This window comes from Plectrocnemia conspersa, unplaced genomic scaffold, assembly GCF_051122295.1.
Source record: "Plectrocnemia conspersa isolate PC_06_02 unplaced genomic scaffold, ASM5112229v1 ptg000010l, whole genome shotgun sequence".
Classification (NCBI taxonomy): Eukaryota; Metazoa; Arthropoda; class Insecta; order Trichoptera; family Polycentropodidae; genus Plectrocnemia; species Plectrocnemia conspersa.
In genome coordinates, this window is record NW_028277174.1 from 8,956,923 (window position 1) to 8,971,433 (window position 14,511).

A 14,511-nucleotide genomic window follows, 5' to 3' on the forward strand; every position below is an offset into this window, starting at 1 on the left:
TTATAAAATACTATAGTAATTATACTGAAAAAATATTTTTCCAGGATAAATTCTGACATATTTTTTTTGTATTTTTTCTAATAACATGAAATATATTATTGTGCTGGAATTACATATAACCGACTGATATTTAATTATACTATGCTATAAAATACAAAGTGTTAACGCTACATAGTAAAGTGAGGTACCTAAACATTTTGGATGGTCTTATTAAAAATATTTACAATGTGAGGGTATCGCCAAAATGTCAAGATTTTTACAATTTTCTCTTTTGAGAAGAATTTAATATATGCTTTAACAATATACGAGAGATATTCAGACAGTCAAGGACAGTAAATAGCTAATAAAGAAAATAGCAACTTTTTTAGTTGGTAAGCAAAAGAATACAATTTCCATCAGGGTCTGCGTGACGTGACATTATTAACGAGTACTAACAATTGTGCTTAAATGATCGTGTAAATTTCTATTATGCAAAAAGAAAAAATCTATGATGAGGTGAAATAGCATCATGACTTTTTTAGCAGAAAAAAAAAAATATTGATATTCATATAAGCAATGATAAAAAAATGACACAATTTTTAATCATGAAACGTTCATTGAAAATTAGGTGCTCATTGGATGCCAAATAAAAGAGCAGGCTTAAGACTTTTATAGCGTTAATATCAATAAATTTGCTTGTATGTTTACACATAAAATAATTATGTAATTAAATGGCGGAAATAATACATATTTTTGATTATCCCTTATATGTTTGATGAAGAAGAATATATTGTACAATGTATACTTATTATATAAAAAATGCAAAATTAAATTTGGTTGTATTCTAACATTTTTAACATTCATACTATACATCGATATAAAACTTTAATTAAAAAAATGATTAGTTAACGAGTCCTTCTGTTTTTTTTATATTTGCCAATATCTGTTAAACGTAGCTTTGAGTAAACGATCCAATCGAGTAAACACATCCTCTATTGTGTACTACACACACGATCTTGTTCCAATGTGAAGTCAATTAACGCTCAAAGTGCTTCTCGATAAAACCATTAGACCATTAGTGAGCACAAACAACAAACTGCATGAGGTCCTTTTTTTATTAAATTACACCACCAACATATATAATTAATTGTGTGACATTTACCCTTTCAGCTTTTTATTTCGCTATGCCGATGACTCTTTCACGTCGGCTTTTGTGTCCACCGTTGGTATAGACTTCAAAGTCAAAACCGTCTTCCGTCACGATAAGAGAGTAAAACTCCAAATATGGGTAAGTTTTCCAAATATTCATATAAATTATTATTTGAAATACATAATTTTAATTGTATATATTCAGGATACTGCCGGTCAAGAACGCTATCGTACAATAACCACAGCTTATTACAGAGGGGCCATGGGTTTTATTCTCATGTATGACATTACTAATGAAGAGAGTTTTAATAGTGTACAAGATTGGTAATTATTTATTTCAATTTACAAATATGTGATTCAAATGTTAACCTTTTATTTATGATGACTTAGAATATAATTTAATATACTTTTTTGGTTCACAGTTGATTCATTTAAATACATACGTTAAAAATAATTTAGTTATTATTCAAATAAACCCTTGTGTCTAAACTAGTACATACTAAATTATTTTTAACTAAGCTGCGTATTTTCTTCTAATAAACATTTTAAGAGATCCACAGTAAAATGTATCCAATGTTTTCATTTCAGGGTAACCCAAATCAAAACTTATTCGTGGGACAATGCGCAAGTTATACTCGTTGGTAACAAATGCGATATGGAAGAGGAGAGAGTGATTAGTTTCGAAAGAGGAAAACAGTTGGCCGATCAGCTTGGAGTCGAATTCTTCGAAACAAGTGCCAAAGAAAACGTTAACGTCAAGGTAACACAATGACTTTTTTGGATAATAATATACAAAATAAGGTTGTAATTTCGATTCTTAAAAATTTAAATGTAAATATAATATCAACATTTGTGTACTGAAGCAATATATAATTTAGAATTACTAATAAGTTAATAAGAATATATATTTTTTTTATAGAATACATATACTTTCAGTTCTTACTGTATTTTATTTTAATAAAATCTGTATTTAAAAATGGTAATTTATTTTAATTATATTTGCTTAGCTTTTATTTACTTATAAAATATTATGTTTTTTTTAAATTCATTTCAGTATTCTTTATTCTTTGCTCGTATAAATATTTTTCATGTCAGTTAAGTTAACTAATTTACCCTTTATTATTCTGCCCTATGTTTTTTCAATGAGTTTTTAGTGTTATTTTTTACTTGTGATTAATTATACAGTAAAACTAGAATTTTTTCACATTTATAAAATCTAATGTTAGTACGAAAATTAGAACAATAATTTTAATTTTCGATATCTTGCTTTACCAAGATACTTAGTCCACATTAATCATTTAATATTCCTTCCATTAAGTTGTTTGAGTGAATGGCAAGATTTAAAAGATTATTTCAATAGTGTAATTATAAATATAAATAAAAAATGCTTGGTAAAATATATTAATAATATATTTTATAAGATTTACAAAATTTAATAAAATCATTACATTGAAAATTGTTATTGAAATAGTTTATTAATGTACATACCTACAGTAATAATAATTTTATATAAAAAGTTTTGCGATTTTGATTGAGAAGATTCACTATTTTCATTCAAAAATTCTTATTAAGAACATAAATTACAGAGATAAATTAGCCTCTTATACAATGTGTAATTTATAAAATTATAAAATCTTTGTATTTTTAATAAAAATATTATAAGTTATCTTAAAATATGATGCAATATACATATTATCATATAATATTATACCATTTTATTATTTTTTTGCATATTTGTTTATAAATATTCTTAAAAAAAAAATATTTAAAATCTTGTTATTAAAATACCAATATCAATAACTTATAAATCAAGTTGTCTTATTTTTGTAGTATTAAATATTTTTTCATAATGTACAAAGACTCTTGTAAAAAGGCACTTTGCATTGATTTGTAGAAATCACTTCTCAATACAGAAAACACTTTTCTTAGTTGTCAGACATTGTCAAAAAACTTGTTAAATGTTTTAATACCGTATAATTTTTTTATCAAAAGTATTATCACCAAGTCATAAGATTTGTTTATTTAAAAAGCTTAAGCTTTTAAGCTATAAAAGCTAAAATATCTATACATTTGTATATTGTATTTAGTCTCTTAATTAAAGTTAATTTCGTAGTGTATTTACAAAGATATTTTAATGAAAAACTAGATTTTCTTCCTTGTAGTTCATATCCAAGTGTTTCTAAAATATACTAACTTAAATATTCTAAAGGAAAATGAGCATATTATTTATTTACAAACATCTTATGATTTTTATTTTTATCCATTTCAATATAAATAAATTGTTAAAGGTACTTGGGTTCCATTCTACCGATCCATATTTTATCCATATTTATTATTTAGTGTATCCCATTTTCTATGTTTTTGCCATATTTTTTAATTACCATTACTAATAAAATCATATTTTATGTAATCCTAATAAAGGTTAAAATATAATTTAATGATTTCTGTACAATATTTTACTAATAAAAAAGAGGAGAAAAATCTTATTTATGAAAAAGACAACAGGAAAAGATCAGAAGTGTTTACTTCAGAAAATATTGTTCATAAAAATTAAAAATTTAACTACTGTAAATTACTTTTTTTTGTACCTAAAATCCTAAATGGATGATAGATGGTGTCTAAAATAAGTATTCAAACGGGAATTGGAGTCAGATATTAGGTCCAGCTGTCTTCCTGTTCACCTAAAATGCAATTTTATACCTTTTACTATGGGTTAATAAGCTTATGTGTGATTTAAAATGCAGTTTTGAGATGCTACACAATTTCTATTATAAACTTTAGCATTTATAAATATAAGAAAATAGATCCTGAAATTTTGCAGCGTCGTAAATAGTTTTCCAGGAAATGTAACAAGTAATTTATTGATTCTCTATAGTCCATCTATCAATGATGAAAAAACTGCTGTTTTTAATGTTATTTATTAACAGAAAAAATTGCAGTGAACCAAGATTTAATCTTTGTGGTATATAATATTTTTGGTATTGTCAACAACTCTTTTATTTTATTGATCTGTTGATTATGAATACATAGTTCACTTTTTGAATTGCCTTTAAAAATAAATATTAAAATATTGTTACGCTTTACTAATTATATGCTTATTAACAATTTTCTATGTTATCATTTCAGGCTGTTTTTGAACGATTAGTTGATATAATATGCGACAAAATGTCAGAGAGCCTCGACTCCGATCCAAATCTGATGGCCGGCGGAGCGAAAGGTCAGCGGCTCACCGAACCACCACAAGGGCCTCAAAACACAAACTGCAACTGCTAATATTGATACATCTGAACAAAAAGAACGAAAAGAATCGCTTGCGCACCAACAATTGGTCACCTTCACCCTAAACAGATTGTACTTTGACAACATTGAGATTGCTTCACGGAATTACATGAAGAATTGATTGATATATACAAATTACATTCTTAAAAGTTTTTCTATAAATATGAAAGCGTTGCTGTATAAAAAAGTACTTATAAAAATATAAATATAATTGCGCTGTAATCTTGAGACCAAAACATGTTTTACATACTTCTTACTGGATGTATTTATTCGACGAGAAGTTCAACGCTTCTTTGAGCTTTCATACTGTCGTAGGTTATAACTGAATCGATTTTCTCATATATAAACTTTCTTGTTTTGATGGACACGCGTTACATTTCTAAAGTCAATTATCCGGGCGTGGATTCATCCACCTGTTTCTATTAGATCTTCGATATACATATACATACATATAGCCCGTAGAATGTGTTTGTTCTAACGATTTTTTGTATGTATTATATTATATATAAATCTTGATATGCATTTACCCGGATAATTCATGTTTAGGCAGCTTATTCGGTGAAGAAATGACTAAATGCTTACACGTTTGAAGTTGCATTTTATGTGATTATATATAATTTAATATAAAAGATTCTTAGAAATATGATTATATTTTAACGCATCTCTGTTATTATGTATAAAAAGAACTATAGATCTACATTTATTTTTTTATTATGATATGTATCAATTCTATTGTACATAATTGATATGCATTAATATTTATTACCAGTGGCTTTTAAAACGATTGTAGAAAACTACACAATTGTGGTTATTTTGAAGGGACCGGAAAGCAATCAATTATTTAATCAGTAGCTCTACAAGTATTAAGCCTGAAATTATTTATATAAAATTATGTATAATTAACGTTTATGTAGTTGTTTGAAAATATTACAAAATTCATCTTTAAAAGGGCCCATAAGATCTAACGGAATCATCCGAAGTTTAGACGGTGTTTATGTTAATTTTATTCTTCATATACTATTATCAAATAATTATGTAAACAATTTGTATTGTTAGAAAAGCTTATAAAAGCGAATTTCATAAAAACTGTCTAGCAAATGTGTTGATTCCGTATACTTGGCTTTAGGTTAAGAGAAGCTATTTAATCAACGTTTAAAAACATGAAGATATGATATATTTATATAAAATAGTTTTTCAGTGCTTTATAAGGTAAAAAACATTTTTTTCATTTCTTGATATAAGTGATCAGGTCATTGTTCTACAATATAGAGATCTTCTGTTTTAAAGAGAATCCGTAGAAAGACCACAAGTGAATGTACTATTCTTTACATTGTTTTCAATGAGCTATTACAATACAATGCTTCAGTCGATTTGAACGAAAGCAACTTTTATAAATATAATACAACTTTTAAAGTCTATCTTTATTTTCAAACAATTACCTGCTTCAAAAATTTCATTCACACTATGAAAAATAAGTCAAATAAATCTTTGACCTGATACTTTTGAACCTAAAATTACCGACAATTACTCGTAGACGGTTATTGACTAGTCATGAGATTGTCAATATATACTTAATTTATTAGCAGCTAATTTTATCATTAGAATTTTCAATGTCTGAAAGATTTGGTTTATTAAAATATTGATTACTTTCCGGTACTTTAAATATATTCAGTACAATATATGTAAAATAAGCACAGCTTCATTGTTATATTTTTGCTTGAATTTCACACATGTATATGTACGTTGATTATTTATTAATGCGTATAAAAATATGGTTCTCATTAGCAAATGAAAAACGTTAACTTTATTATTACATACGATACTAATGAATGTTTCAGATTAAAAAAAAGATTATTCAAATGTTTATGTAATTATGATGTAAATATTATTAAATATATATATATATATATATATATATATATATATATATATATATATATATATATATATATATATATATATATATATATTTACATAAATATAAAATGTATGTAATATTTAGATTATATATCACATTGTTGTCGGGACACGGATTTTTCCGTTTTTGCGGAACTGCTGCTGGATTGCGGGACCCGTAAAAATCCGTTTTTTGTAGTCTGTTGCTAGAAGTCGGCTCACGTGTTTATCCGTGTAATTTGAACTGCATTTTTTTTTGTTGTCAGCAGCTAGATGTCACTGCTTTGATATTTAGTAAAGACATTATTTTATTCGTCGTCGCATTTATTACATTTCCACCAAATGTATTGTACTAATTTTGATATTGAATTTTTATTCCGTACAAAAAATTAAATAACGAACTATAAACAATTCCTGTTATCCCAAATATCTTCTATTATGTTCAATTCTATTCAAGATACTTCGAGGAATTACTTTCTACCTGATGTAAAAGAAGGGATGGTTGGGAGTGAGAAAACAAATCAAATTCCAATGAAACTTGACCTGGGGTAGATAACAAGCAACAGTCATTGCGACATCTGTGACTTGTTATAAAAAAAAGACATCATTACAGTTACGCGTAAATGTTCGGTCGTTCGGTTGTCTAAAAATAGTTTTACACCCCGAAATGTTTTCACCCGATAAAAATAAATCTGACGATGAATTTTGTTTGGATAATTTATCTGATTATTGATAATTGGACCAAAAGTGTAGCTATGTATCTTTTGACATACCTCTACACAGAGCTACGTGTTTTTAGAGATATCATACGTTGAAAAACTATTCATAAAAACAGATTGTGCCATATTTTAGTTTTATTTAGTGTTTAATTCGATTTTTTATTACATACATTTTTATAGTACTTTTATGTGCAAAATAAACGCAAGTTTCCAGTGAATATAAAACTGTCAACCTCCATGTTTCTTCTTCATTTGATAGTACTGTTTATGGTAAGTCTGGGTTTAAAATTTCATAATTTTATATTGTATAGTATAAAAGTTATGGCGAGTTTCCGAAAAAAAACGCGGAAATTCTTCGTTTCCGATTAATTCCGCGGCTGCTAAAAAATGGCCCGCGCCAGGCTTAAGACAATGCCCGAAATCACCCGACAACAATGTGATATAAATGTTTTTGTTGTTCCTCTACGTTTGCTTCTGTTCCGTTACGTAGGTAAAAAACTTCACTTATGGACTTAGACAATATTAAAACTTCTTTGTGAGAAACACTTTGAATGCATATGTTCGCAATTATATCGAAATTAAGTACACATATTAATTAAGTAAGCGGTTTGTTAATTTTAATATTACAATGGGATCTGAGAAAATCATTATTGTTGATCACGTCGACAAATAATAAATGTGAACAAATCAAATAAAAAAAACACAAAAGACGACAATTATTACATGATTGATATGTGTTAAAATATATATTATATAACATTGTTAAACTATTTGTGTATTAATGAAAAATATATTGATAATTGATAACAGTAGTGTTTAATTGTTCGTTCGGTTCTTTACATTTTTATTTGTTACGAGGTAATTTTATTTATTAAAAATATTAATATTGTAACATTGAGTGACTGTAAACTCATTTTGTTACTTTACTTTGAGCGTATAAAGCATTTTGTGTATAGGAATTAGTTTCCATGTTTCTCAGGACTATTAGATGAATTAAATTGTTAAAAATGATTCGATGGTTCAGAAAAAATAGAGATTAGCAAAAGAGTATTTGTTAGGTAAAGAATGATAATATTAAATCTTGGCATATCGCTTAAGAGTGATTGTAAATGTGTGAGTTTGTTATTCGATAACACTGTGAGCATTTAAAATCATTTTTATAATAACTATCGATCAAAATAATAATCTTCAATGTATACATAATATTTAGTGAACTTATTTTCGTATAACAGACATATGCAGGACGTTAGCATGAATCATAGAATATAAAATTTGTGATGAAAGGATATATATATATCATATATACCTAAAAACTCTGTTGAAAATTTTTGAATATTTTTATATGTAATCAATTTCTATATTATATGTATTATTTTCTTTCGATTTCTCTAATATTTTTTATATATGAATATATATAATATATGTATATGTCTTGCGCACATCGATATATTATTTATCGGAAAACAATAATATCTTTAATTTATTACTTATTAATTTCCAAAAACTATATTATTACAACAACACATTTTTGTCCATTATTCATCAAGTGTAAAAAAATATTGGTTTTATATAAATATTTATATAGAAGAAGATTATCTGTAATTCTAATGTATACTAAGTGTTGCATTGTTTGAAAGAAAGGTTAAAAACATCTCTATACATTGTAAAAAATAAGTATTCTACAATAATGTATAACGTTAAGTATTAACTAGATCATTATACATAAAATAATAATAATAATATATCAACATATAACTGTAATAAATCAATTATAATTTAGCTCACTGTGTTTTATTTCAATGTGTTCTTAAATATGATATAATATTATATCTTATTAAAAAATTATCATTATTTCGCAAAATTGTAATTAATGTATACCAAGTAATGGCAATGTTGTATGAAATTCGATAAAAATTATTTATACCATCTCACGTAGATTTTTGTACATATAAGGATAATTATGATTCATGGGGCAAGAGCTTGGAGTTATAAAAAAAACAGAAAAATTATTTCTAAAAGATATTAATGACTTAAACAAAACATTGAAATAATCTGATGAAACGCTATCTTGATTCAATATGTTTTCTAGAATTTTTTGCTTCTGATGCAATCATTGAAAGTTCATATAACAGTGATTTTCTTTGATAAATCCTACTGCCAAGTAAATATGATTCAATATTAGAGAAGCATGTTTCAAAAGTCTAAGCTGCACAAAAATACAACAGGAAAATTTAGGTACATTATCTTTTAACGAGAATACAAAACAAGTTACTGTAAGAAAATGGTGTGCAAGCAGTTCTTTCGTGTGAAAATAGCAATTGTATATTTTATTGTTATCAAAATCATACTGGATTAAACAGATTTTTGCAAAAAAGCAATAACTTTCTTTGGTACTATTCAGAAAAGTCCAAAAATATAGAGAATTATCTCTCTATTCGTCACACAACGTTTCAAAAACTAGATGGTCAATATTAGAAGTAGAAAAAGATATTATTGAGAACATAATTAAATATATAGAACAACATACGTGATTGGTAAAAAAATTACAACAGAAAATAAAATTAGTACAGAGTTTAAAATACATCGTCGATTAAAAGAAAAAAAATTGGATTAACGCCTATATTTTAATAAATTTCTTAAATTTGCATTTTTTTAAGTTTTATGAAAGTTTGATAAAATGGATCAAGAAAATGTCGTTTCTTAGGCAAAATTATTGCTATAAAAATATGAAAATTAAATAAGTGACAAAATTGTACAAAAACTAATACCAATCCAATTTAAATTAAACATGAACATAAAAAATATTGACGGGGATTTCTAAACATATTACAAAACACATTTTTTTAACTTTGTTTAACTAAGATTCAGAATCGATTAAATAGACTGGCAACACTTTATATTTTTTACCAGACAAATAAAAAATAATAAACAAATTTACTGTAAAATTTAAAAATGTTATAATCGAATAAATACCTAATACCATTGATTTTATTGTCTTCCCCTTAGTTGCCTTAGGACTAGCATTTTCTCTGAAAGGCCCTGAATATAACTATATTGGTCAGGTGAGATAACTTTTAAAAGTTAATCTACTTTTACATACATTATTAGTTAAATTAACATATTGATAGCTTTTTATCATATAAAAAATGGACAATTTTTTATTATGCTTTTTTACAGAAAAACACAGTTTTAATTATAACTATTAAAGATGTGTCACACAGATTCAAATGAGACGACCAATATTTAATATATACATATTTATAAACAAAAATTACATTTAAAATATAATACAAAATAGTTACCACTTACTTTTACTAATATATGTACACGCTCATACTTTTGCGCTACCTGCTTTTAAGGAAGTAATCATAATCACCATATTTTATAAAAGTCGTTCGGTCGCTCTTGAGTGATCTAGTATTTTTTAAACACACATATAATAAAATGATAATGGTATTCAAGTGATAAGTAAATAAATAATAATTATATTCTATTGCTTTTATTTCCTTTTTTGATTTTGTTTCAACAAACACATATAACTTTTATACAATATATATATATAATATATAAATATGGTGAATAATATTTATTTGGAAATAGTTCTATATTGTCTACTCTCTTAATTTGTTCTCATTGATATGAGATTGTAATAAACAATATTATATACTCGTTTAATTTTCATCGACAATTTAATATTATAAATTAATTAAATAAACATTTTTATTCATATAAAAAATACACATGCGTATGTTAGTAAGAAATAATATTTAAATATGTTTTTTAGAATTTAAATATATTTTTACTGACATCGTTGTAATATTAAACTAATCGGTTATAAAAAAAGGTAATTACATAATAAAGAGCACATTAATATAATTTATTAAATAATAATTTACATTGTAAATATACGTATTGATAAAAATTTATAACTCTTTAACAATCGTTATATCATTTATTTTAATTAAATATTGTTTATGAAAAGTTTATAATGATATATTATTATTTTTATATATTTTTTCCTATACGTTTCAGAATATACGTTCTTTAAAAATTATAGAAGCGACTACGGTTTTAGAGTTAACGTTAATAATTAATTTCGTTTAAAAATATCTATATGTTGATAGTTTATATATAATAGAGACCGGCTCTTAATATATAATCTAATAATATAGTATGTTTCAAGAGCACCAATAAGCCAAGAAGCCTATTTTAAACAATTTTTTAATCAAATTAACATGTATTAATTTAAACATTAAAATTCAACTATAATTTATAATTTCAATCCATAATTTTAACAATGTTAAAAAACATATTTCACTAATTTACATATATATTTTTCTTACGCGAAATTATAAAATAGTAGAGAGGACATCTAACAGATGTCCTTTTAAATATACATATGTGAAAATTAAACTCTAATATTAGTTAAAAATAATACATTAATTTAAATTAAATTTAATTATATAATATTTAAATAATACTATACAAGTAACGCTTAAGTATAAATTTAAATTATTCAGTAAATTGGTGTTTACAATTTGTATGTTTCATAAGTACTTGTTATTATATAATTTTAATATTTTATTATCACTAATTTTTTACTAACTAATGTTACAAATAATTTAAAATTATGTCAATTTCAATTTTGTCTTGATTGTTAAAGAGGAAAATATAGAAAATAACAACTAAGCGTTACTTGTATACTATTTTTGAAATTGTGTTTTTTTGGGTAATTGTATAATTATTGTAAATTATATATAATTTAATTGCTTATTTTGATTAAATTGTGTTGAAAATAAAAAAAAACTAATCATTTTATATGAGCGTATGTATAAAATTTGTTGTATTTAATAACAAATAATTTAAAGAAACGTTTCAATCAATAATAGATCATGTAAATATATTTATTTGTTAAATTCAACCAATGATTATAACATCGTGATTATCATATGTACAAAATAGAGCGATTCTCTATAACGTTATTGAAAATCAAGGCGACGATTATTTTATCTAAGTTTTTAATCGAAAAAAAGTTTCATTAGTGTAAATATTTTAACGATTGCATTGATTTTGTAGAGAATATTTAACGATTATTAATGTTTGAGCTTTCTTTTATATACTTTTTCATTATAGGAACAATCCGATTAGTTAGATGTCAGAGTAACGTTTATGTATTTTTTAGCAAATGTCTAATCTAATTTTTTTACACTTGTAGTACTAACTAACTTTTTAAGAGAAAAAATGGTGCATAAGACTTCAAGTATCACTAGACAATTTATCGATTACTCTCCCAAAGAACGCGATTATTACATAATTTAACATTTATATCGCCCATACTTTTGTATGTTTGGTCCAATGTTCGCGTAATTTCGGACTTTAAATTGTCTACTAAGAGTATATATATATATATATTATATATAATATAACTTTAACTATTTTTTTTTGAAATTTGTATAAAGATTAGTATTATTAATTTAAAAAGAAAACGTTTCTCCCCATACAGAAATGATAAGCTTAAAAATGGCAGTTTTATTTTTTTATATGTATATAGATATTATAGCATTAGACGATATCGAAAAATATTACTTAAATACATAGTTATGGTTTTAAAAGTTTCACTAATAACAATTTTACATATCTATTTGAGAGTCTTTATCTACGAGTCGTAGTTTTGACTCTCTTTTTTTTATCAAATCTCAAAAAGTTGAAAAGCACTTCTAGGTTAGTCTATGCAGTTTAATTTTTAATAAATTAATATCATCAAATGACAGTTCGTAAAAAATGTGTGTATGTGCATGTCTTTGTGTTTGTATTTTTTATAATATATTTTTCTTAATTTTATACGTCATTTTAGATAAAAATAAATTAGTACATCGATCGATATTTCTTTCATACAAAGAAAAAAATATTTCAACATAAAACGATTCGATTTTTAATTTAGAAATAAAAACTTATCAAATTTTACTACACGATGGCGTAACCGCCAAATTAACTACACCACAAAATTCATCATCTATTTGCTGTCATTTTAACCGACAGTCCTAATCTGAATAAGCATTTAAAAGCATGCACTATTCGACGCTGAAAAATATATAAAAAAACTTCTTCCTGCCGGCTGTCAAAGACAACAGCTCAGGTCAACCTCAAAAATACCATTCTTGAGGAAAAAACTTTTAATCAGGTCCTCAAATCTCGACATAAACGACTTTCAAGGTGGTTCTGAGTTTTCCTTTTCTCTCAGCGCCGTCAACAAATGACTTCTTAACTCTGACTCTGAACTTCTCCAAAGCAGCACCAGTTCATCTTTCGATAGCCTCTCCAGGGGAGATTTGCCATCCGAATTTCTAGGTGCTACATTGGGATAAGGCGGGGCTGGTGGCAAGTTATCTTCAAACACTGATTTACAACTTTGATCAGTATTCGATCCACTCCTAGATCTACTTTTACTTAGATCTTTATCGGGCGTATCGCATCTTAGACGATCCGCATGCCTTCTTCCATCTTTCGGGTAACACTCAGGCGTCCTTGGCCTATACCTCTTATCTTCTTTACTCTCCTCAGACTCTAAGCTCCTATGTCGCTGTCTCAAATGCTTTTCTTTAGACGTAGGCGAAGAATGATCTTCCACTTGAATCTTAATCTGATGACCACGCGCACCATTTGGTTCAGTTTGTTGACTGAAACAACGTCTAACCGGCAATTTACCCTTGCTAAGATCACCTCTAGCATTTAAATGCTCTTGCAACTCTTCAAAAGTTTTCTTTTGCTTTTTCTGCAACTCTGATGGCGCAAACTCAGGCTTAATAGTCAAATCGCCTACACTGTTGGATGTTTCAATATCCGTCTCCAACGAATCTTCTATTTCTCTACCAGAAACATTTTGGAAAGATCTCGCTTCAGTTGGATATCCATCGTTCGGTCCAAACACTCCTCCTAAGCCAGGCCTAGTTCTAGCATGCGTTCCAAATTGGCTTGGAGACGATTCCAAAAATTGTTTGCCTTTGTATTTAGGTATGGTCGATAGTTTCTTGCCTACGTCGAGACTGTCGCACGATACATTGGGACTCCTCGAGCCAAAATTCGAAAAATCCATGTAACTGGATCTTCTACTGTTCATATCAGGAGGACTATTAGTTAAGAAAGTCGTATCTTTACTTAATCTTCTACCGATTGCTACGCTAGTGTTTTCGAATCTCAACATAGAATTGGAACTAAAAACACTATCAGTACTGAATCTTCTTACGTTCAACCCTCCTCCCGTGCTTTGTTTTCGCTTTTTGTTCTTCACTCTGGGACTTTTGAACATTTCTTTGCTAAATAACTTGGATTTAAGTGGCGATTTGGTTTTTGGTTCCAAAAAATTGTGCTTCTTCTGCGGAGAAATCAAAGAGTTGGATTGGGGAGGCGATGCAGTCTCTGAATCGATTTCTGTGACTGCTTCCAAAGGCTGATCTCGTTCTTCTTGTTGAACCCTAAAATTGCATGACAT

At 26.5% G+C, this 14,511-nt stretch overlaps 2 protein-coding genes across 7 annotated transcripts in view; one reads left to right on the plus strand and one right to left on the minus strand.

Moving 5' to 3' along the window:
- The window catches only part of Rab3 (RAS oncogene family member Rab3), a 43,108-nt gene extending 38,465 nt beyond the window's left edge, over positions 1 to 4,643 (plus strand). For all 6 annotated transcript variants that reach the window (XM_088194085.1, XM_088194083.1, XM_088194084.1 and 3 more), the window contains exons 3-6: positions 1,150 to 1,267; positions 1,334 to 1,452; positions 1,717 to 1,888; positions 4,255 to 4,643. In XM_088194085.1, the coding sequence (XP_088050211.1) occupies positions 1,150 to 1,267; positions 1,334 to 1,452; positions 1,717 to 1,888; positions 4,255 to 4,401 (556 nt within the window). In that variant the 3' untranslated portion in view covers positions 4,402 to 4,643. The remainder of the gene's footprint in view (positions 1 to 1,149; positions 1,268 to 1,333; positions 1,453 to 1,716; positions 1,889 to 4,254) is intronic.
- A 7,218-nt stretch (positions 4,644 to 11,861) lies between these two features.
- LOC148230562 (uncharacterized) overlaps positions 11,862 to 14,511 on the minus strand; it is a 243,250-nt gene continuing 240,600 nt past the window's right edge. Inside the window, exon 15 of the mRNA XM_088194636.1 lies at positions 11,862 to 14,494. Within this exon, the coding sequence (XP_088050762.1) occupies positions 13,231 to 14,494 (1,264 nt within the window). The 3' untranslated portion in view covers positions 11,862 to 13,230. The remainder of the gene's footprint in view (positions 14,495 to 14,511) is intronic.